Source organism: Cygnus olor, chromosome 9, assembly GCF_009769625.2.
Source record: "Cygnus olor isolate bCygOlo1 chromosome 9, bCygOlo1.pri.v2, whole genome shotgun sequence".
Taxonomy (NCBI): Eukaryota; Metazoa; Chordata; class Aves; order Anseriformes; family Anatidae; genus Cygnus; species Cygnus olor.
In genome coordinates, this window is record NC_049177.1 from 21,820,691 (window position 1) to 21,843,232 (window position 22,542).

At 37.5% G+C, this 22,542-nt stretch overlaps 1 protein-coding gene across 9 annotated transcripts in view; it reads left to right on the forward strand.

The window, feature by feature from the left end:
• Nucleotides 1-15,229, forward strand: part of PHC3 (polyhomeotic homolog 3) — a 29,440-nt gene extending 14,211 nt beyond the window's left edge. For 6 of the 9 annotated variants that reach the window (XM_040567037.1, XM_040567039.1, XM_040567033.1 and 3 more), the window contains 9 exons: nucleotides 261-501; nucleotides 1,915-2,792; nucleotides 4,072-4,222; nucleotides 5,679-5,932; nucleotides 6,504-6,660; nucleotides 8,974-9,088; nucleotides 10,303-10,453; nucleotides 10,545-10,776; nucleotides 14,611-15,229. In XM_040567037.1, coding sequence (XP_040422971.1) covers nucleotides 261-501; nucleotides 1,915-2,792; nucleotides 4,072-4,222; nucleotides 5,679-5,932; nucleotides 6,504-6,660; nucleotides 8,974-9,088; nucleotides 10,303-10,453; nucleotides 10,545-10,776; nucleotides 14,611-14,765 — 2,334 coding nt within the window. In that variant the 3' untranslated portion in view covers nucleotides 14,766-15,229. Of the gene's footprint in view, nucleotides 1-260; nucleotides 502-1,914; nucleotides 2,793-4,071; nucleotides 4,223-5,678; nucleotides 5,933-6,503; nucleotides 6,661-8,973; nucleotides 9,089-10,302; nucleotides 10,454-10,521; nucleotides 10,777-10,930; nucleotides 11,032-14,610 lie in introns of all 9 variants that reach the window. The other 3 variants (XR_005822464.1, XR_005822465.1, XR_005822466.1) reach the window with 3 other exon arrangements.
• The last annotated feature ends 7,313 nt before the right edge of the window (nucleotides 15,230-22,542 follow it).

A 22,542-nucleotide genomic window follows, 5' to 3' on the forward strand; every position in this document is an offset into this window, starting at 1 on the left:
CAATTATCCTTTATTTTTTAAACTTCAGTAAGTAAAAAGACTGCTGTATTTATCACTGAAGTACCTCAAGATCACTATTTTTCTGTTTATTTGGTGGCTTTAAGATACGTGGATATGGAGACTTTTAACTTCTCAGATATTTTGATAAGGTGGGATGAGATGTATAACATAAAATAAGTAGAGTTAATGTTGTCTGGTTTTGTCTGGATGTCTGTCGTAAATGTTTTTATGTATTTGTTTACATTTTACTGATTTCCCAGGTTCAAAACTTGACATTGCGCAGTCAGAAGTTGGGTGTGTTGTCAAGTTCGCAGAACGGCCCACCAAAGAGCAGCAGCCAGCCTCAGTCGTTGTCTCTGTGCGCTAATAAACCTGTAACCAGTACCAAGGGCAGCCAACCAGATCCCTCAGAGAGCAATAGAAAAGGTGATAGCCCAACTCCAGAGTGTCGGAGTACGCCAGTCACACGGACATCAAGCATACATCAGTTAATAACACCAGGTAGGATGAAAATGAAGCTATATTTTAAAGTAATTTGTATATTATAGTTCTGTCAGGGTCCATTGCTCACTGACCACGATCTTTTAGATCTTCCATGTGAAGAGTTTAATGTTTAATACTAAATTTACTTATTTGTTGATATTTGACATTACACAGGATTTTGATTTAGCAGAGTGATACAGCATTGTTCTGAAATAATGCAAGCACAATGTAGCAATTGCAATATACAGCTGAATCCCAGTACAAACATAATTCTTGTTACTGGTCACTGTGTATGCTCACTGTCATGACATGTCATTTCCAAGCAGCCTGTTGCTGTCTCCAAAGTCCATTTTGTTGATTATATTTCGTTGTGATCAGAATGATTTTTTTTATATTAAGTAATTTTAAAAATCCATAGGTAAGTGTTCCAGAATCTTAGTATTTTGTATTAAGTGATAGATCAAGAGAAGCATGCAGTTGGTTAGAAATGCATTTACATTGCATGCAATGCATTTGCTTTTTAGCATCTTAATTTTGAAAGAGTAATGGTTATCTAGACAATTGGTCTCAATTCTGGGGATTTAGCTTGGCTTAATGGCGGCTTTTAAAGAAAGAATAAGACGTGCTTGAGTTATTGAGCCATAATGCTCTTGGAACTTGTTTCTGGAAGGAATAAAGTCCATCTTTACTAACAGAATAAGTAATAAAAAAAGGCAAATCATTTCTCAAGTAGAAAAGGGAAAGCAAGAAGAGGCTTGCACATGGAGCAAAATATGTGTCTGCATACACTCAAACGCTCTAAGGAATTACTAGTGAGTCACTGGTTCACTTGAAGGCGATGTGATGTCTCTGGAAGTTGCACTATTTTTAGATTCATACCTTTCAGTTTGTGCTTCCACATTCAGGCAAATACTTTAAATGCTTTTGCTTCATACTGAACTCCTGCTGTTTTGTTTGGAGTCTCTTATGTTATCTAAAATTTAACTTAGCAGTTAGGAACAAATCCTGTTGTGACATGCTTATTTCTTCCATTCCAGTCTCTTTCAAAGCAAAGGTTAAATCCATTTGAAATTGCATGAAATTCTTAAATAAAAGAGAAGGCTGGATCAGCAATGATCTTAGAACTACCACCAAAAAGATGTGCAGATAATGTTATATATGTGTATGTATTTTCTGTATATGTACGATGCGTGGCTATGTTAATTTATTCATTGCTGCATTTGCTTTGGAGATTGGTATATTCCTAAAAATTCTTTTTGCGCACTATATGCTGTTAAAGAAAGTGTTTCTAAATGTGGATCCAAAGGGTTGAAAAAGTTTTGATGGGCTTACTTTAAAGTAAAAACTTCCTTTCTTTCATTATTTCTATAATGTCCTCTGGACCTAAGGAAATAATTGCTAATTGTCACTTTTTTTTCCCTCCCTTCACAGCTTCATATTCTCCATTGCAACCTCATTCTCTGGTAAAACATCAGCAGATCCCACTTCATTCACCACCTCCAAAGATTTCGCATCATCAGCTGATACTGCAACAGCAGCAGCAAGTCCAGCCGATTGCACTTCAGACTCCTTCTGGTCAGGAGCCCCCTCCGTCACAGCACTGTCTGCCACTCCCAAGCCACGGTCTTCCTCCAGGTCCCAGCAGCGTCCAGTCTCATTGCTCACCTATTCACATCCATCCTCCACCTCTAACGTTATCTCCCACTCCATCCCAGTCAGCTCAGCAGTCAGTAGTGGTCTCCCCTCCACCTTCTCACTCCCCTAGCCAGTCGCCCACAATAATTATTCATCCTCAAGCACTTATCCAGTCACAGGCAAACTCCCTCGTGCCAACAGCTCTTCAGCCTGAGCAGGGCACTCCTCAGCAAACTGCTACCAACCCAGTTCGACCAATTGCACAGCCACTTAATCTTCCGCCGCATCTCCCACTTCCACCCTCCCCTGCTGTACATATAGGATCAGTAGATCAGCCCAGCTTGGTTTCCTCGGGCCAACAGATAGTGTCCTCCACACCACACCAGCAATATTCAGCCTTGCAGTCCACACCTATCCCTCTTGCAGCTCCTCCACAGCTGTCAACATCTTCAACCCAGATTCAACAACTGCCCTTGCAGTCTGTGCAGTCGTTACAAGTGCAGCCTGAAATTCTATCCCAGGGCCAGGTTTTGGTTCAAAACACTTTGGTTTCTGAGGAAGAACTTCCTGCTGCAGAAGCTTTGGTCCAGCTGCCATTTCAAACTCTTCCACCACCTCAGACTGTTGCAGTAAATCTTCAAGTGCAGCCGTCAGTACCAATTGAAACTCCGGTGGTAAGTGCTCAGAAACCTTCTTCTAATTTTAGGATTAAACTGAGAGTGAAAAATCCTTTCTTTGATGTCATCTGTGACCACGCCGAGCAAAGTCAAACAACCTGTGAAAATATCTGTTTTCCAAAACCATTCTAGTTGTGAAAGCTGGCCTTAGAGAGACAGGTGCCAGAGGTAGGTGAATACAGCGAGATGTTTGAAAGTTATATTTTGGGGTACCAGTCTGTCAAAACAAATCATCTTGCTGTCTTTGCAGAACTCTTTTTTTCTTAATAGAGCAGTGCTGATTGCAGAAATGTTCAAAAGGGATTTAAAATCAGAAATTTTTGCTATATACCTCATGAATAGAGAGCCCAGTTCTTTGACACATAGTACTCATTCAAGCTAAATTTCACTGTGTATAGTGAAGAAGATAGGGAAACCTAAATGCTGGACATGTCTTCCCATTAAATTATGCCACTCATGAACTGGGGACTCCACTGTACTTTGAAAGTACTTCAAATATAGCTTTGCTTTTCCTTTGTTACGGGGACATGGGACAGTCAGGCCAATGAAATATTGCAGTCCTTCATCCTTGACTTCTCTAAAGAATCTGGTCTACCAAGAGATTAAGGAAGATGGTGTGCACTGTATTTTTAATTCATGTTGAGGCAATGATAATCCCAATTCTCTGATACTTCATGTAAAAATTGGGCAAAATAATAGAACTCAGCTATACTTTTGAGAAGGTAATGTTTTACATCCTGATCTACTAAACTAGCTGTCAGTTATTAATGTAAATTTACTTTTGGAATTTTTAGGAAAATACCTTATAACCTTTTCAGTAATGTTTTTGATAGTCTTGGCATTCACTCCCGAAGAACTCAGTTTGATTACACTGCTGTATAAGACAGAAAACAATTTGCAGACTTAAATTATAAAGCTTGCATTTTTGCAGAAGTCTTTAAATGGCTACAAGGGTATGTGTAAATTAAAATACAGCAAACTATAAAGATCTGGCCTTGAAAAAGTCAAGTTCTCTGGTCTGTTTGATAGGACTATGCCTCTTAAAATTCTGCTGTTTTTAACAAAATAACTTTGTTCTCAAATGTCATCTTGATGTCCCCAGAATTAATTGTTTTGTATGCAGCTGAAAACTATTATTTTATTAGATTAACATATCTTAACTCTTCAACTGGTAATTTGTTTTTTTTAAAAAAAAAAGCACAACTGTTTTTATACGACTCTTTTAAAGTATTATGATAGACTGGAAATCACTAAACCAATAGTTTGCTGAATGCAGATTTACCAGGTGGAGAATGTATGTGAAGAAGAGATGCCTGAGGAGTCTGATTGTGTCAATATGGTTAGGACACCGACACCGCCGACTTTGTCCCCACCAGCCATAACCTTGGGGAATGGAGAGGCACTTAATTCAGAAGAGCCTTTGTCAGGTGAGAACAGATGTAAAATTAAAGTAGCTTCTCTGTTTAGGAACTAGCTAGTGATGTTTTAAAGCAAAAATGTCTGATTTTCATCTTTTTTATACTTTTAGATTATAATTTTTTAAGTAAAACTGTATAAAGTATGCTAGAAACCTTTGTGATAGAATGAATTATTCAGTCCCAAAGGCGTAACTTACATATGTATTTGGATAATGTAGTACAAAAATAGCTTTTCAGCTCTTTAGCGTATACTTTTATAATATGAAAACCTTAACAGGAGTATCAATCTCCAGGTGCTCTTTAAGTGATAGCTGTTTGATGTGAGCAAAATATGCTGGTTGGTGTGGAGCTTGATTTCACAGAATCAGGATCAACAATTGGAAGGAGCTGTCAGAATGGTTGCTTACATGGTATGACTGTTCTGTGCATCATTTTTTGACGTGCACAGTAAGGAGCAGTTGTAATGCAAAAGCTACCAATGAACATTTTTCCAGAGAATTGTAAAAGATATACCTGCCTATATCAATGTTTGTGCTGCAAATTAATGCAACTTCCCCTGATGTGCTGAATACACAAATTTCTGCTGAAGCTACAAAGACAGGATGCTTCACAGATCAGTTATGAATGTTCAGCTTGTTCTGTGCTGATCCTTTCCTGGAATAAATGAGAAAGAGAAGAGGACAAAATATTCTTTTTTTACTTTGTAAATAAAACATGGTAACTGATGTTTGGATCAGATAGGATGTTTACTAGAGCTAAAAGCCAACGCTGTCCAAAATCAAGTACAAGATGTAGATTCCTTTGTAGGTTATGAGCTTGTCTGTATTTCCAAAGTATTTTTCAGAAAATTGGGTTTTCAGCAGAAAGTTGTGAGTATCTATGGCACTGTATATTCGCATGTGTGTATATACACACATGTATGTATGTGTAATAATGAATGTATGTAACATCTTTCAGAACACCAGGAGGTACAACCTTTCCAAATTCGGGTTCTTATACCCAGCTTTCTATACCTACAGCTGATATTGTGTATATTTGTGACTCTAAAGATTAGCAGGGCTCAGAGCAACCCTGAAAATATTTTCTCTTTAAAAATGGCTCAGCAACTTTGTTTTGAGAATCACACGTTTGAATAGAGTGGTTTCTGGTTTTGTCTCGTGGATTTGAGATCTGTATAGGAAGTCACTTTTTTCAAATGTTTTCTCATGGCCATCTATGGTTATAGTTAATCAGTACTTAGTAAAGGAAATTGATGCTTACTTGAGAGCTGTTTGGTTGTAGACTAGTCTGTCAAGGAAAATCATATGGTTTTGAAGGTGAAGTCTATAAACTGTAAAGAAAAGCCTGTGTTACAGGATCAAATGTACAAAGCTGGGTGTGTTTGTTTATCATTTCTACTTTCTAGAACTCTGAACGAATGTTTGGACATAAGTCACAAAAATATAACATACTTTATGTTTTTCAGACCATGTGGGAATACCTTCAGTGACATCATCAGTCAGTGCCTCAGTAATTAAATCTCCATCTGATCCTTCGCATGCTTCTATTCCACCACCACCTCTTTTGCTTCCAGCAGCAACAACAAGGAGTAACAGCACGTCAATGCCCAATAGCATTCCTAGTCTAGAAAATAAACCTCCACAGGCTATCGTTAAACCACAAATCCTGACCCATGTTATTGAAGGCTTTGTGATTCAGGAGGGGTTGGAGCCATTCCCTGTAAGTGTAAAAGTTACCTTGAATTTTTTGCTACTAATTCTTAAAACAAACCATTCTTAAAGATGATGCTATTAGCTATTGTTAATAGCTATTTGCTATTTCTAATAGCTAATAATAAGAATTCAAGGTCATTAAACCTCGAATACATTTCCAAATGTTGGGGTTGACCTTTTTTCCCTGTTTGGTAACCTATTTCTTACAGCACTTCAGTATACTTATTTAATCTGAATTTGTGCTGCTGTTTGGCTTGCCAGTGTCACTGGATGACAAGGTACTAAATGAAACAGAGACTACAGTAGAGTAGGCAGGCTATCCAGAGATAACAACAGAGTTATTTTAGGCTAACATTTGCACTAACTTTGTGTTACACTTGTCTCCTAGATACCTCAATTTAAGCGATAATTTAAACCTCTGCGATGAGTCTTTGTATATAGTAGTACTTTCCTGTTAAAAACTTTGTTGTTTAAAGCACCATCAATCCCCTACTGAGCTTTGTGTGATTGGTCACAAATACTGTTTCCAGTCATTCATTCTTCAGTTAACCATTGTTACTTTGCTTTTATTGCAATAGGTAAGTCGTTCATCTTTGCTGGTAGAACAGCCTGCAGAAAAAAGATTGCTAGTGGAGGGTCAAATCATGAGTGTTATGTGTGTTGAATCAGACTTGCAGAATACAAAACATGCAGACAACTCATCGGACACAGAGATAGAGGATATGATTGCAGAAGGTTTGTAGTTTTTGTTTAAATATCAATTTTTTCCTTCTGGTCTGTATGTATTACAGAATCCCATCCTGTCTGTACATCTGGAATCTTCCTCCAGTCTTTACACCATCTCTAACAGATACTGTTTTCAAATGTTTGTAACTAGCTATGCATAATGACAAAAATTGCTGTGGGTGCACACAAATGTCAAGAAACTGTGTACTGTCCTGCTTAGAATACAGTGGTCTCTAACACAACTCATGAGCTAAAAACATCAAACTTCCCCACGCAGTAACAGAAGAACTCATCATCATGTTGTGTTTTGTTTTTTTTTTAGAATCTGGAAATCAAGTATGTTAGGTGTGTTAGGTTGCAATAGTCATTTTGTCTTTAGTTTGTTACGGTAGATCTTAGTTCAGTTTTGTTTTCAGAAGAATTCCGTGAGAACCTTTCAGTAATAACTCTGTGCTGTTTCTCAGATGTCAAAGAGCTTGTCTGTTGTTTCATGCAATTATTCAAACATTCATGCTTTTGTTTTCAGTTATCATTCCTGGAAGCTGGTATTAGGCTTATGTTTGCAATTGGCAACTACTCATTAGACAAGCTAGGAAATATCCAGTATTGGGAGGCAGCTGCATAGGCAGAAGTCAATCAAAGGAGATTTTCTGATGCTAAACCAAGATATAGATTGCATTTATACGGTAGAAACACCTAAAATGCAGAAGAGAAGACCTTTACCATCAATTTTTGCTTTCATCTGTAGTCACTTTATTCCATGTGACCTGGTTTGTGCATTTTTTTAAATAGAAAGAATGATTTATTTGAAGTATGGCTCTCTAGTCTGTATTTAACTTCATTTGCAAAGTTGGTCAGGTTTGGTAGGCTTCCAACTTCCAGTTTCTACTTCATGCGTGGTACCAACTTAAGTTGGGGACTTGCAACGTGGTCAGTCTGACACTACCTAGGTTTTTTGTTGACTTCAGTTATGCCTTTGAATCCTGATACATCAGATATGTTATTCAAATAATTATTTCAGCCTGTTTAACTTCGTTGCATTAGTGCTTTTTTATTTATCACCTTGTTAGCACACTAGTTAGTGAGGTAATATCACTATAACAATTTTAAAATTCATAGCTAAAACCTCTTAATTAAACCTTGATATATGTTTGTGTTAGCTGGCATTAGAGCTTAACAAAGAGTTTTGAACAAAAAGCTAGTCTGCAATATTTGCAATTAGTTGTGTAAAATTAAAAGTATGAATGTAGAAGATGAATAGCAAGAAGCAAAGTTTATGAAACCGATTCAGGTAAATAAGAAATATGGAAGGAATGGATGTTTGTTTAGCTCACTGATTTTTTAAATAAATGTTTTGTCCGTGATTGCAGCCATGTGGCATGCAGTTCTTTTGCTTATGTGAATGATCACAAAATGTTACCCTTCGGTTTGTGCCAGTTTTGCTCCTAATGATGTATTTCACAGATGGTGCATGGGGATAAGTTTGGGTGTTTTGTTTTGTTTTGTTTTTTATGCCAAAAGGCAAGTTAGTTTGCAGAGATGGTAGCATTCTTCTAAATTATTACAAACCATGCTCTACCCACAAAATTCTCTTCCAGCAGCATAGGGTGTAGACATTCAGCACGTGACATATGCTGCCTTCTTACCTTGTACTGCCTTCTGGGCTTTCCTGCATCTTTCACTGGTGCTTCTCTCAGCTGTTGTTTGAGTTCTTCATGGGGAACAGGAAAAGTGCTTCCTATCTCACCAATATCATAAAAAAATACTGTGTAACAATAGACTTCAAATTGGTAGACGCTAGAATCCTTTTCTTTTTATATGCATGTTATCTTTCTAATAGATAAGTTCCAATGTCTTATTTGCTTCCGCAAGTTCTCCTTTTGGTTGTAGGTGTTGCTTATTCAGAGAAAGTATTTACAACTGTAATGCATTATTTCATTACAGGAGAGCTTGAATTTGGACCATAAAGTGCCCAGTTCTCTTAACAAACTCTTTATAAGCAATTTGTAGAGACTGTAACTATTTTTTTAGTTGATTGCTATATTTGAAGGCATACCTGCTCCTGGATGATTTGAAATGTAACAAAAAAGCTGACATAGTTCCATGAATAATTTAATCCATGGTTCAGTTCACTCAAGTTCTTTTGCATGGAGAGTAAAATCTATGATTTTCTTAGTTTGGTATAATTTTCTGTTAATCAAAATATTTCTTGACATGTATTAAATACTTGAAAGTCTTCTACCTGCCTGCTTAAGAGATGAGAAACTTGAACACATTTTTTTCATTGAAACTAACCTCTTTGTACCTCACTCCTTCCTCTAGAGGGACTGGATGAAATTGAAAATGATCTTCTGAAGTGTGAATTTTGTGGGAAAATGGGATATTCTAACAAGTTTCTGCGGTCAAAACGATTCTGCTCTACATCCTGTGCCAAAAGGTACTCTACTCTAGTTATTGCTTAGTGTTATCTGATTAATGGAGTAGCCCCCAAATACTATCTGATGTTGAAAAATAAAGAAGCAGTGAAAAATGTTTGCCTTCTGTGCAAATTTGCAGACTATGTGGGTACAAAGGACGATGGTAGATAGTTTTATTTCAAGACAGACCTCCAGTTATATTATAGAACTCTTTCAGAGGATGACGTGAATGCTGTTGGGCTTAGAGGAATGCTGATGGGTATCCATTAAAAGTTAGAAAGTGTTTGGAAGGTGGTGTAGAGGTCTGTGGGCCACAAATCACTATATATTTGTCATATTCTTATTGTCTTCCCCTTGCAAAAAAATCATGATTTGCATAGAGCAGAATAGAAATAGTTAAACCATAAATTTAGTGTTTTCTAAAGCTTCTCATTTCTTGAAAATAACATATGCTGCTCTTTGCTTGGCAAAGGAAAATGACTGCTGATTGCTGTTTCTCTTCAGGTTTAGTACACTTTTTTATTGTTTTGGTTTAGAGGAACAAGTCATAATCAACACCTGAATGTAAAATCTTCCATCGTTACAGCTGGAAAATTGATATTTAATCCCAAATGTTTTAGAAATAGGGGGCATTTGTATGGGAAATAGTTTTCAGCTGCCACTTAGTTGTGTTTTTTTTTCTCATCAGTGTACTTTGAGACCCCCTTTCTCTTATGTCTCCTGCTTTTTTCATCCCCAGCCTGAGACATTCCCACTTTAAGTAGTGGGAATGTATATGTTTTATTTGGTAGTTGTTGGGACACTACTATAGTGAAATAATATTCAGAAGGCAATTGGCCCTTCTTCCTTCGTCCTCCTTTGACGGGGTATCAACTAGGTAGAGAAAATGGAAGCAAAAGATGTAATATGACATTAAGCTTTTAGAGGATGTTTTAGAGAAGTAGGATTGTAGTATGTGATAAAATCCAAAGCTGTTTTTTTATCATGGAAAATTTTTTAGAGCAGAAAAGATGGACATCTTCCAGGAATGATCTAGATGTACTTGATCTCCCTTCAAGACAAGGGGTTAGAGTACATGGCCTTTGAGATACCTTTGTCTTATATTTGTGACACCTGTTGTTGTCTTTAATTAGGCAGTGTTTCTGTAGACAACAATGTCATTTTATTGCTAAGTTGATTGAATTCAGTCCAAAAAGCTATTAGTGCATTATTTGAATATATCTTACTTCTTTAGGCACAGCCTTAGTTGCACTAAGAAATTTGGGCTGTTTACATCAGACAAGACCAATCGTTGGAATCGGAAATCAGATAGCCAAAGTCTTGGGCGACGCGGGCGTCGACCGAGTGGCCCTGATGGGGCGTCACGAGATCATTTTCTTAGACAGGTCTGTGGAATATTTGCTTAAAACTATGGCATTGTTTTGGGAATTACAAATAAAATATAATACTGCAGTGTATTTGTGCGATGTTTTCCAGCTTCCAGTTACTTACCCATCCGCAGAAGAAGATCTGGCTTCTCATGAAGACGCTGTTCCAGCTGCCATGACCACGCGTCTGCGAAGACAGAGTGAAAGAGAGAGGGAGCGTGAACTTAGGGAACTAAGAATTAGGAAAATGCCAGAGGGCATTGACTTGTTACCAGTGGTGCAAGCAGACCCATCAGTATGGACTGTTGACGAAGTTTGGGCCTTTATACATTCTTTGCCTGGTATGTAATGTGCGAGAACTTGTTCCACATATTTAACAGTAAAGCTCTTTGCTTTTTAGCATCACTCTGAGGAGGAGATGGTGTGGTAACAGCACGAGTGTACTTGTTGATAGAGACTGGAATGTGATTTGTTTCCTCTCGCTTGTTCCTTCAGCACAAATCCCATGTTGATAGAACTAGTCCCACTTCTGCTGTTGCACCCCAGCTGATGGAGACTAGAGGTGTTCTTCCCTTCAGTCTGATTTCTCTCAAGAGGTCAGTAGAGAGATCAGACACACTTCTCCTTTACATTTCTTTCTTCACTTCCCTCCTTAGTTACTGCTTATTCAGTAGAAAAAGCAAGAAGGGAGTTCCTTCCAATTATGCAAGTGAAAATTTTGAGAGGCTTAGCATGATATAAATCACTAAAAAAGAATAACCTGGTTTCTTCTATAAAGCTAAATTTTGTTTTACGTAGCTTTGCACAGTAACTGAAATAGAGAACTCCATATATAGGTTACATACTCTTAGGTTAGAAGACACAGCAAAGGTAGTACCTGAGTCTGTTTGCAGAAAAACATCTTTTCTCCTTGTTCACACACCTTTTCCTCAGCTCAGTGTTCATGCTTGCCTTTATGTCATCTTCAGGTTATTTGACATTTATTTAGTTGTTTGCTATTTCTTGATTATCATAAGCTTTAAAGTTTTACTCCCCTCTTTTTCCCAGGGATGCCATTCTATCTAATCAGATATCGTAATTCCTCCAGATAACAGGACAGGTCTCCACGATAACAGCCATATAAGAATTTGTTGTTTATCCACGTAACTCACATGACTAAACACTGAACCCCGGCTTAGGTTTGTTCCTAGTTTTCTACTCTTTGCTGGAATGCTAAACCGTTTTGCTGTGTATCCCATTAGACTAATAACCTGTAAGGAATGTGTCTTTATTGGTGAGTCATATGCATGAGTTTTGCCAGCTAATGTTTTATATAACCGATCAGGCAAAAAATGAATTAGGGATGTTTTACATCAAGGATGACTTTTGTTGATTTACCTTTCTTCTGATGGTTTATAAATTGCAATTAAGTTACATCATCTGCTTCTGGGAACTTCCAGTGATGCCTGTAAAAACAAAGCTTCTTAGATTTAAGACATGGTCTTTCAAGTTTCTGTATTTTACCTGTGTTGCTGGAATGTGATTATATCACTGCTGTTTTGATTTACTGTCTTTATAGACTTGAAGTTTCAGTTAACTGAATAACTTCCGGATCCTAGGATCTGTAAAAGAATAAAGGATAGTTCCCATTCTAAAAAAAATAATACTTCGAGTACCATATAAACACAGTTCATTTACAAGTATGACAACAAGTATTGTCCTTAAAATGTGATTTCTACTTTGAAACCATTACTTGTAGAATATGTCCCCAGCTGCTGGATCTGCTTTTTAGTATTTATTCTATAAATGAGTTGATCTTTGAATTTAAACAAACTTTATATTATTATATATTCAATGAAAATTTATTACAATTACTCATTTCTACCACATTAAGATCTAGTTCCTCATTTATTTATTATTTTAAGTTCAATAGATGGTTAAAATGATATTCACAACCTGCCAGAATTTTTGTTACATAGCTGCATCCGTATTTTTGGCATTTTTTTTCTGTTCAATACATTCTCAAACCAGTCTTAAAGAAATACTTTTTCATATGCTGTCAGAATTGAATAATACAAGAAGTAATGCCTATAATTGTTTTTTTGTTATGCTGTTTTTCAATATGTACTTGAGCAGGCCATGCAGACCGTTTGCCATGTTGCAGGAAGCAGTGATTTGTGTCTTCTGTACTTTATAGGCAGTAGGGACACCTGATTTGATTTACTGTCCTTTTTTTTCAGTCTGTAAGCTAAGATCTAACTGTAAAGTGTCCTTGTCAGGCTTTCTCTGAATTTTTCCAGAGTCTTGGAAGAGATGACAACAGTTTAATCTGCAGAAAAGTTGTTCCTCTTTTCTTTCTTCAGTTGCCAGGTCAATAGTCTTTTACTCGCCTCACATCCTTTTTTTTTTTAAGCTATTGCACAATGACCAATAGTGAAAGCACTTAAGAATACCCAAATTTGCTTGTATGAGGGAACTGAAATAGATTCAACTTCCATCTTTTGCTTTTCCAAAATGACTTTGAGAAAAGGCTGTGGGTTTTTCATTAAGAAAAGCAAATTCATAAAGCAAATCCTGGTTAAAGAAAAAGCCTCCAACAATAACTAATAATCTATTTTCATAGGACCACGGTTGTTGCTAAATATACACGCTTATCTTGTTCTATCAGATTCTTTGTAAGCGCTGTGGTCTGACAGTCACCAAGTTCAGATCTGAAGTCAGACATACAGTGAGGGATATCTTTCACAGAAATACTTAGTGCTCGGCTTATGGAATCTGTGTGGGTTGTCAGTACATAAATAAGAACCTTTCTAACAATATTAGAGCTGTTAAATCCTACTGAGACTGGTCAGTTGTCCGAAGATTTTTCTTCATGTTACTGGCAGCATCGTCTTCATTTTGTAGCTGGAATTGGCTGAACCATTCCAGGTGTTCTCTGACAACTCTGAGCTCCTGAAGAATGTTCTCATATTGATTGCGTTACAGTTTGCAGCTGGGCTGCACTGTGCCAGAAATATTAAAAGTAAATGTTATGGAATACGTGCAGAAACATTCTGATGTTTCTCTGTTTTATTAGCTGTATAAATACTGTTCGTGACAAACTAATTTCAATTTCTTTTTACCACTCTAATTTCTTGTTACCCTAAGTAATGCCCAAGAAGAGGGTGCTTGTCATGTATTAAAGGTGTGTTGTTGTAAATGCTATACAAAATAGTCCTCACTCCTGGTTAAAAGTTAGCCAGCAGCTAAAAAATGTTTTCCTTTTGGTATCGTAGTTTATTGATTCCTTTCTCTTAGGAGACCTTTTTCTTCTTACATTGTCTTTTTATTCTTGCCTGTTCCGTAATAAAGTAGCAGCTAATTGTTATATGTGATCTAGTTAATCAAATGGTTAGGGAAAAAAAAAAACTGTGCTTTATACTCTGTGAAAAGCTGACCTTTTCCAGGCATCCCTTGAGCAACCTTTTGTTTCCATAGCGTTCTTCAGCAGAAAGGGGCCTTCAGTTACTTTGGACCATCAAATCCATGAAGAGTCCCCTTTCTTATGTTGTAGGCCTCTGTAATCTGAGCCCGTGTTAGTTCATGTTCAGAAAAAGAGTTTATCATTTAAAGAAAAAATCCAATCAGTTTAAAGTTGCACTTGATGATAAATGATGATAAACTGCTGATAAATGTACCAGTGAGAAAGTCATGCCCACAAATTGCAATTCTGGTTGCTTAACCCAGTGGTGGTAACGTATGGATGGAACTAACACCTTTTGGAAATCATGGGTAAGTGAACTTTCTTGTTGAGTTCTAGCTAACACTAGAATATGCACATTATTTCTAGAGGGAACCTACTTGAATTATGCTTGAACAATGGCTGCTTTTGTGGTATTTTGCAAGTATCTTCCAATTAGGAGATCACGGCAGTTGTTCGTTTGTATGAAATGAGACAATTGTCTATGCTTGGACTTGAAATTTCCAATAAATAATTCATCAGTAGTTATGGTGTAAGTAGATACTGGAGTAAAAATGACTTTCAGATTATCTCAGAAGTTCCCATCAATATTGAACTCTTTCACATACTACAGGTTTCACAAGCTAAAGGGGCAAGCATTAGGGATTGTGTAACTAAAAAACTCTAGCATGGACAGTCATTGCATCTAGAGATGTACATTTCTAACACAGTAATTCTTTTTTTCCATTGCCTTTAGGTTGTCAAGATATTGCAGATGAATTTAGAGCACAAGAAATTGATGGACAAGCTCTCCTCTTGTTGAAGGAGGATCACCTTATGAGTGCAATGAATATAAAGCTTGGACCTGCGTTAAAAATCTGTGCACGTATCAATTCATTGAAAGAATCATAGGGCATGAACACAAAGGTTTAAACAACAGTTTCTCTGTGACAAAACCAGCAGTAATATGCCAACATCTTCACCATGGCATGAGTGTTACTGTGATGTTTTGTTAAATATATGGAGTTTTTCCCACATAGACTTAAAAGTATTCCTCTGATTATACCATGTAGTCCTCTGTAGTTTCCAGCAATTTAAAAGTTCATGGTAAAGCCTGAATAATACTTTGACTTAAAGTGGGAGCTCATGGAAGAACATGAAGTGAAATATGCTGATAGTTTAAATATTCCACATTATGTACTTTATCTTGTAATTTTAAGATTAACACCCCAGCACCCCCCCAATCTGAACACCATTTAGATTGTGTTACTGTATTCTGAAAGATGACTTTTCCCACATACAGCAGTTTTTGGACTGAAATCACAGAAGTGTCCACAGATGCTGTGGAAGCACTGAAAACAGTAAAATGCTATGCATTTAGTTGTGCTCTTTGAGTTTCTTTTAGTCTGGAGCAAATTGTTTGTATGGGGTAGGTTGGCAGCCTGTTTTCCTTGTGTAGGCTTACTCTCATCTCTGCTGCTGTAGTATGTTCTTTAAGTCTGGAAATACTTTAAGCCATGTAGGCATCTCATCAAAGTCCTCATTATCAGGCTACTGAAATGCAATGGCATGACATTTTTGCCAGTGGTAACTGAAGCACATAAGTTACTTTACTCTTTGTATGCTGCTATGCACTAAGAGGGCATTAAGTTGTTAGGTTTCCAGTTCTGCGTGCTGCTAGTTAAACTAGACCAGCAGTTCTCAAATGAGGATTTAGAATGGATCCTGAGAAAGTGTGGGGTTCAGGCTCCTAAATGCCTAGGCGTGAGGGGTTGAAAACTGCAGCCAGAACAAGCTCATGTTGAGAGAAGTGTACCCTAAAGACTGGAGGTAAAGAGAAGGGGTAGCATAGCTCAGACCCTCTTTTTCCTCTTACCACTTCCTTTTCTAACTTGTCTTTCCCTGTAGTGCATTCCCATTGCCTCACTGGAACCTTCCAAGAACCGTATTTTGTCTGCTGGCTAGTGTGAGCTGGGCTTGCAGTAGTCCGAGGAAGGAGCCTGGTGAGGTCCCTGCAGAGCTCGGTGCAAGAGCAGTCGCCGCAGCAGTGGAAGGAGCCTGGAGCTGTAGGTGAGCAGGAGGAGTGCCCCTGCTAGGCAGCTCCGGCAGAAATCTCTGGGGGCCCTGCTTTGTGCCTCTGGCAGGAGATTTTGGCTTGGATGCTGCAGACTCAGGCAGTGGGATTAGAGTTTCCCTCGGTGGTTACTCTTTCACGCTCTGTGCAGAACAAATATGTTTCCCTACTTACTGACACCCTCAGAAGCTACCTGGGCTCTGAGGCAGCAGCACCTTCTCGATCTTTGCTTCCCCATCATGTGTTTGGACGTTCGTGGATGTATTTTGTACCTTCTGTTCCTTCCCTTTGCAGCTCCTCTCCCCTTATGGACAGGCCTAGATCTCCAAGCTCTCGTGTAGGGAAAGAAGGGCACGTGAGCTGATAGTTGCTGTGTATATTTGAATTAAATGTGTGTGTCTACAAATAATGTATTTTGTATTTTATGCAAATTAATGCATAATATATGATTGTGTAGGGAAATATTCAGGGGGACCCTAAAGTATCCCTAAAAAGAAAAGGAACTGATCTAAAGTTTGAGAACTGCTGAACTAGGTCAAAAGAAGTCGATGCACATACACTGGCTGAAAGGAAGGGTTATGACAGGTAGAATAATATGTATATTATTTAACTGACCTTAAAGAGTTAGTTGAGATTACAGAAAAAGTTGTGCTTCATTTTCCTTTAATTAGACTATTGTGTTCTTTCTATTAAGAGACTTTCTACCATTATCTTCTAGAGATCAACATTAGAACCATTGCTTTTAATTACAACTGCTTGAGCTTTCTAATAGCAGATGTTACTAATATTTTTATCAACCACTGAAAACTCCAAGTTAGGACAACCCATTGCTGTTACGTGCTAGTAAGTGGTGAGAGCCCTAATCCGAATGGCACCAAAGGCTTTTAAGAATTAATTGATGTCTGGGTTTATTTTGGAGGGAAGTTGCTAAGCACTTTCTAATTTTTTATTTTTTTTTTCTGTCTTCAGTTACTGTTGTCAAATAAACTTAACTGAAGGTTCGATGTTTGGCAACGTTCATTTGAAAGATACTCAAATGATGAAGACAGGTTCCCATCTGTAGCATTTCTGTAAGATACCCCGTGTAGTATATCTGTAACATATGTTCTAAAGAGTATGTTCTGTTTTGATGAGCTAATTGAAGACTAAAGATATCTTAGATATTTATCCTTTGGCTTTTGTCTTAAAGTTTTATTATTTTTATACAAAAATTTCACTGGCTAACTTTTAACCTGTTTTCTGATTGTACTGTTCTTTGGCAATGTAAAAAGTAGGTGTACTTACATGTGAATTGATAATGGCTTAAGGCATATTTAGAAATGTGGGCTGATGTTGTGAGTCCTATTTAGACCTGCAGTTAATCAATGTTACGTGCATGAGAATTTCACGGTTGTTTCATTTTGTTTCATGAGACAGCTTTCAGGAGAACCTCTACGGCTAGTGTTTATACACAACTCTGACTAATCACTGACAGATGCCAGGAGCTCAGAGTAGACATACATTTGTCATGTCTGCTCTGGTTCTTCTGGTACACTACATTTTCTGTGGTTTTGGAAGAGCCGCAGATAGTGAGTTATGCTTTAAATATTCACGAATGCAGCAACTAAGAATGTGGGCCTTACGCTTATTGAAAGTTTTTTCTTCTTCAACTGTTTTGTCGTTAACTTTCAAGGGTAGCTAAAGTCTATTGCAGAAGCTTTTGAATTTACTCAAAAAAGATTCATAATACTTGGAACGATATTTCTCCAGAACAATTTTGCATACCAGTCATTTCTGCTTTGGTTCAGGTCAGTGAGGTTTTCCCAGGTTTATGCTATTTCCCATGGCTCTCCTCACAGATTAAGCCAGACCCTCTTTCAAAAGAGGAAGTCTTGCTGATTTTAATTGATAATTTTTTTAACAGTTGCTCCCACTGGATGCGTCTACCAGAAATCCTTTCCTTTAGATTTATTTCATGGGATTTTGTATTCTGCATTCAGCTTGCTGCTGCTATGGGCTATATCTCAGTAATCCCTGCAAGATTTCAATTCCTGTAGAAAGGAAGGCAGGGCACTGTACGATCTTAGCTTAAAAGGGACATGTTAGGTGGCTTTTTCCCTTCCTTTTTCTCCACTGGCTTCTATCCTACCTTACTTCTGAAGGCAAAGTGCAGCATTAGCTCAGGGCATCTTCTCACAGAGCACTGGGCTTAATGGGACTGTCGAGATTTCTTCCAACAGAGATATAACTATTACACTTGTCTCAGCTCCAGAGTTTATTTGCATTTTAAAGAAATGCTCCTGAATGGTGAAAATGGGTGCATAATTATATTCCCCTAAATGATCTGGCTGTTATCACTGAGTGCCCATGCTTTGCCGTAGGAGCAGCAAGGAAGCTAGGCCACTTGTTCAAAATCAAGCCTTGTCGATGGACTGCTGACTTCTCTCAGCCACCCCATGCCTCACATTTGGCATATTTGTAAGACTTTACCACCTCGTTTATACAGAAAGTAAAAAATAGCCATCTCGTCAAGTTAAACTCAGTTGGCTTGGATCACCCCAATGTTTGTGGGGTTTTAAACAGGCTAAATTGTAAATCCATTATACCCGTTAATCTTTTTTTTATTATTATTTTATTTGCCAGAAATGATAGAGGGTAAAACTTTCCCTATTCTTGGGTCGATGTGATACCTCAGGTTTATGTCCTGCAAGCATTCATTTCCTCATTTTTCTCCTGTGAAAGCAATTTTTTCTTCTAGCTGCTTGACAAATCACAGGTGAGAATCCAGCCTTTTGAGTAGAACAGATGGAGTCCGTCATAACTGTAGATGTGGCAGCAGGAGAAAAGAAATGTGTGAAAGTATTTGAGCAGGTTTACAATAGCTTTTGGATCACTTCTTTATCTTGATCTTAGCTGTAAGGAAATGTTCAGGTGTAAAGCCATTTTTTAACTGTAGTTTGAATAGAAGTTTATGTAGTGAGACTTTGCTAGCTGGTGTGTCACTAGCAATAGTGCTGCCTATTTCAGGCTGCTCTCATCACAATATCAATGCAGAAACTTACAGCTTAATAGCATAAGAAATTTCTTATTCATTGACAGATGTATAACTCAAGCTGATCAAAGAACTCAGTGACAGCTGTGTGGTGAGTCCTCGTTTTGCAAATAATTAGGCATCCACATAATTTGTAACACGAGTAGTTCTCCTGATGGCATTGAGGCTATTCATGTTAAAATTAAACATTTAAAGCTTGCAGAGTTATTTTCTCTTACCAATATGGCACAGAGATTTTCCGTTAGCATATATTTGGATACATAGTTGTTCAACCAGACTTTTACTCATCAGTTGTTCTAGGCTACAGATAATGACTCTGCAAAAGAATCTGTTTGGGATACTTTTCTCTTTTTTTTTTTTTTTTTGAACTTTCACCAAACTTAGAGATGGAGAGAAACTAACAAGTTAATGTGTTTTGTTGCAAGTACACAGCTTCTGTTGAATGCTGAGTGGAATAGGGATTAACGGAGCTAAAAATGCATTATTTCAATGTAAAGTGTTAATAATGGCTCGTAGTGAATACATTTTTTAGTCACTCTTGCACAATTAACTGTAGTTTCAGACAGGAAATATTATGATGAGAAAGCAATTTAAAATCATTTAATGCTTAGTTCACTTAAGCTAAGTCTCAAGTTCTTTTTAAAGGAGTTTGCCTTTGGTAATGAGAATTTAGTTAGGTTCTATGGGTTCTATGTAGCTACATCCACTGGATGGCTTTGAAAATAGTGACATTAAAAAAAAAAAAAAAGGTAATTATGATATAGACAAGTGCCTGCAGTGTAGATGCTTTGTCCCGTTTCTCTTCCAAAAAGCTGTCCCTGACATAGTCCAAGAGCTATAATCAGAGACTGGGACATAGATCGAATGCAAAAGCAGATAGGACACGTTACCTTGATCCATATGAATTGGGCTGATTTACTTCTACCTTCTGCATAACTGTGGAGGCGCTCTATCACGTGCCATTTCTTCTCCGTATGGATTTAGCACATTTGGTGCTTTTTGCCCTGTTGGGTCTCAGCTGTGTTGGCCGGAGCATTTTGTGTCGTGCTTGTCTCCTGGGTGGTATGGTCAGCACTTCCACAGGTATTCAAGGCCCCCGTTCTAAGCTGCTACATAGGCTTGTGCAACCTCTGTGTTGTAACTCATACACACCTGCTTATTCACGTGGAGGTTGTACTTACTATTTACTGGTCTCTCATAGCTGAGAGGAAGGGAAAAAAAATTCAAAGGTGTGAACAGGCTTGTAATAGAAGATACGTAGCAAGCTTATGGTCTGGCTTTTGTTGCTGTTGATCTAACACGGTTCTGGAAGTCAGTGTTGTGAGCAGATTTCAAGTTAAAAATTTTAAACTTCCAGCTTGTATTAACTTCCTGCTAAATTATACAAAATGATTGTTTTACAAGTAAGGATCTGGAAAAATGTGATCTGAAGAGATGTTTCCATCTAGAAGGAATTATAATTCGAGCACAAATGTACATTCATAGAATGATATTGCTTTGAATGCAATACATAACATTTAAGAAGTATTTTTAATGATGTGTAAAAGCACTATTTTTACATAGGGCTGTTGCGATGCTTATAGTATTGATCGTAGGTACCAAATAAGGGTGCCCTTGCTGACGGTGGGATTAAGCTAGAAGCACAAATAGAATTGATTTATGGCACACATCTGCTTTGTGGCTCTGGTCAACATGCGGGAAGACTTGTGTTGTCCTGTACTACCTGCTCAGTGTTTTGGCAGCTCGGACGTTATGTCCTCTATTTGGAAAGGAGATGGTTGAAAGAACAATGAAATGTTCTGCAGAGCCAGCTTCCGTTTTAGAATTCTTTGTGCTGTAGTCTCAGCAAACCAGTACTGATCAGGAAAGATGTGTGTAAGAAGAAAGGTTTTATTAATGAGTGCCAAATACTTTCACTTAGGGTTGAAAACGTATAGAATAGCTCACTAAATTCAATGTTGATTTTTAAGGGATTTTGTAACAAGAAAAGTACAGAAGTTTCTCATAAAGGGTTAATACTTTCACCACTGTTACCACTAATATTATATAATTCTATAAGAATTAAAGGACTGTAAAATGTTTGCATGGTATAAGGTCATTAGTTACTGGCACAGCACAAGTAGTGTAACCTAGAGGTTAGTGATTGTCTGTAGTTTGGATTATTTCAGATATTGCTACCTTCCTAACATAGTTTCTCCTCTTTCAGTCTTGCAGTGAAACTATAATCCCGTTTTACAAAATAATGGTTTATGGTTTTATTGCTGTGCTCAAGGCTCAGTGTTATGACTTCCCAGAAGCACCAGATAAAAGAAAATGCACGAAGAGAGGAAAAGTCTGTTAGGAGGATAATAGAATGAAGATCACAACTGGATCAGATATCTCCTTCCATTAAAAGTTAAGGATAAAAATGGGCTTAAAATGAGCTACTATTAATATATTTTAAAATAGTTACACATCAGTAGGCTAAGATGCCACAGTTGGATGCTATGTTGAGACCTGTAGTGCTGCTACTACCTACGTGGTGGCTGTAATGACAGCCTACAGGTTGATCCTTTTTGACGCTTTTTCCCAAAGAGTATGAAAGAAAGAGTTTGATTGTAACACAGGGATGTGACATCAGTATATTAATATTTGATTTGCCTGCATGTTGTGGCTTCCCTGTAAAATTACAATTTTAAAAACTTAAAATGTCTTTAGAAGCAGTGCAGCAACTATGGGAATTCTGCTGTGTCGGAACAGATGGGGATGGGTAAACTTTAATTACAAGTTGAGAATCTGAACCACAGCGATAAATACATCTGTACCTTACCCAACTTCTTGCAGTTCCAGTTCTGGGTACATCAGTGAATCAGAAGGGTGAAACTAACCACACCAGAAGAAGCATCTGAATTGCGTGTTCTTGAAAATAACTTTGGCTTCATCTGATGTTAAGTGAATTTAAAATTAGGTATTTTCCCTTGCCTGCCAAATCTGTATGGATTAGTTATTTCATGATCTTCTGAAATGCCTGGTGCATTACTGTCTGAGATACTTGCTGGGTTTTAAATGGAATTAAGTTTTGGAAGTATTTTGTCAACCCCATTTCAGTGGGTGTCCAGTTTATATATAACCTGAGGAAATGCTGTGTCCAAAAATACGGTTAGACATATTTTGTCCTATAGCATCTCAAGCACTAAGTAACAGCAATTGGAAACTAGGTGCAGGGAGTGATTGCTTAAGGTCATTTTTCAAGGTTAACGTTATACATGCTTTCCTACTTTTAATGTGGAAATAGAATTTCCTCCAATACGGTATCCAGCATAAAGGATGAAACAATTTGTGGTGCCAAACACTTCAAAGTATATTGCTAAACATTGCTGCCTCTAATTACACTACTTTTAAAATTCAGTTGTTGATCCTTTACTGTCATTTTGATGGCCTTTTTAACAAATTTTCCAGAAACCATTTTCTGCTGCTTAAACAATGCTGTCCTTTTGGTTTCATTTCTGAAATGTTGTCACTGAAACCTCAAAGAAATGTTACCACCCACTGTGGGTCAAAGAAGCACTATGTGGGGTGAAGTAATAAATCAGAATAATTAGACT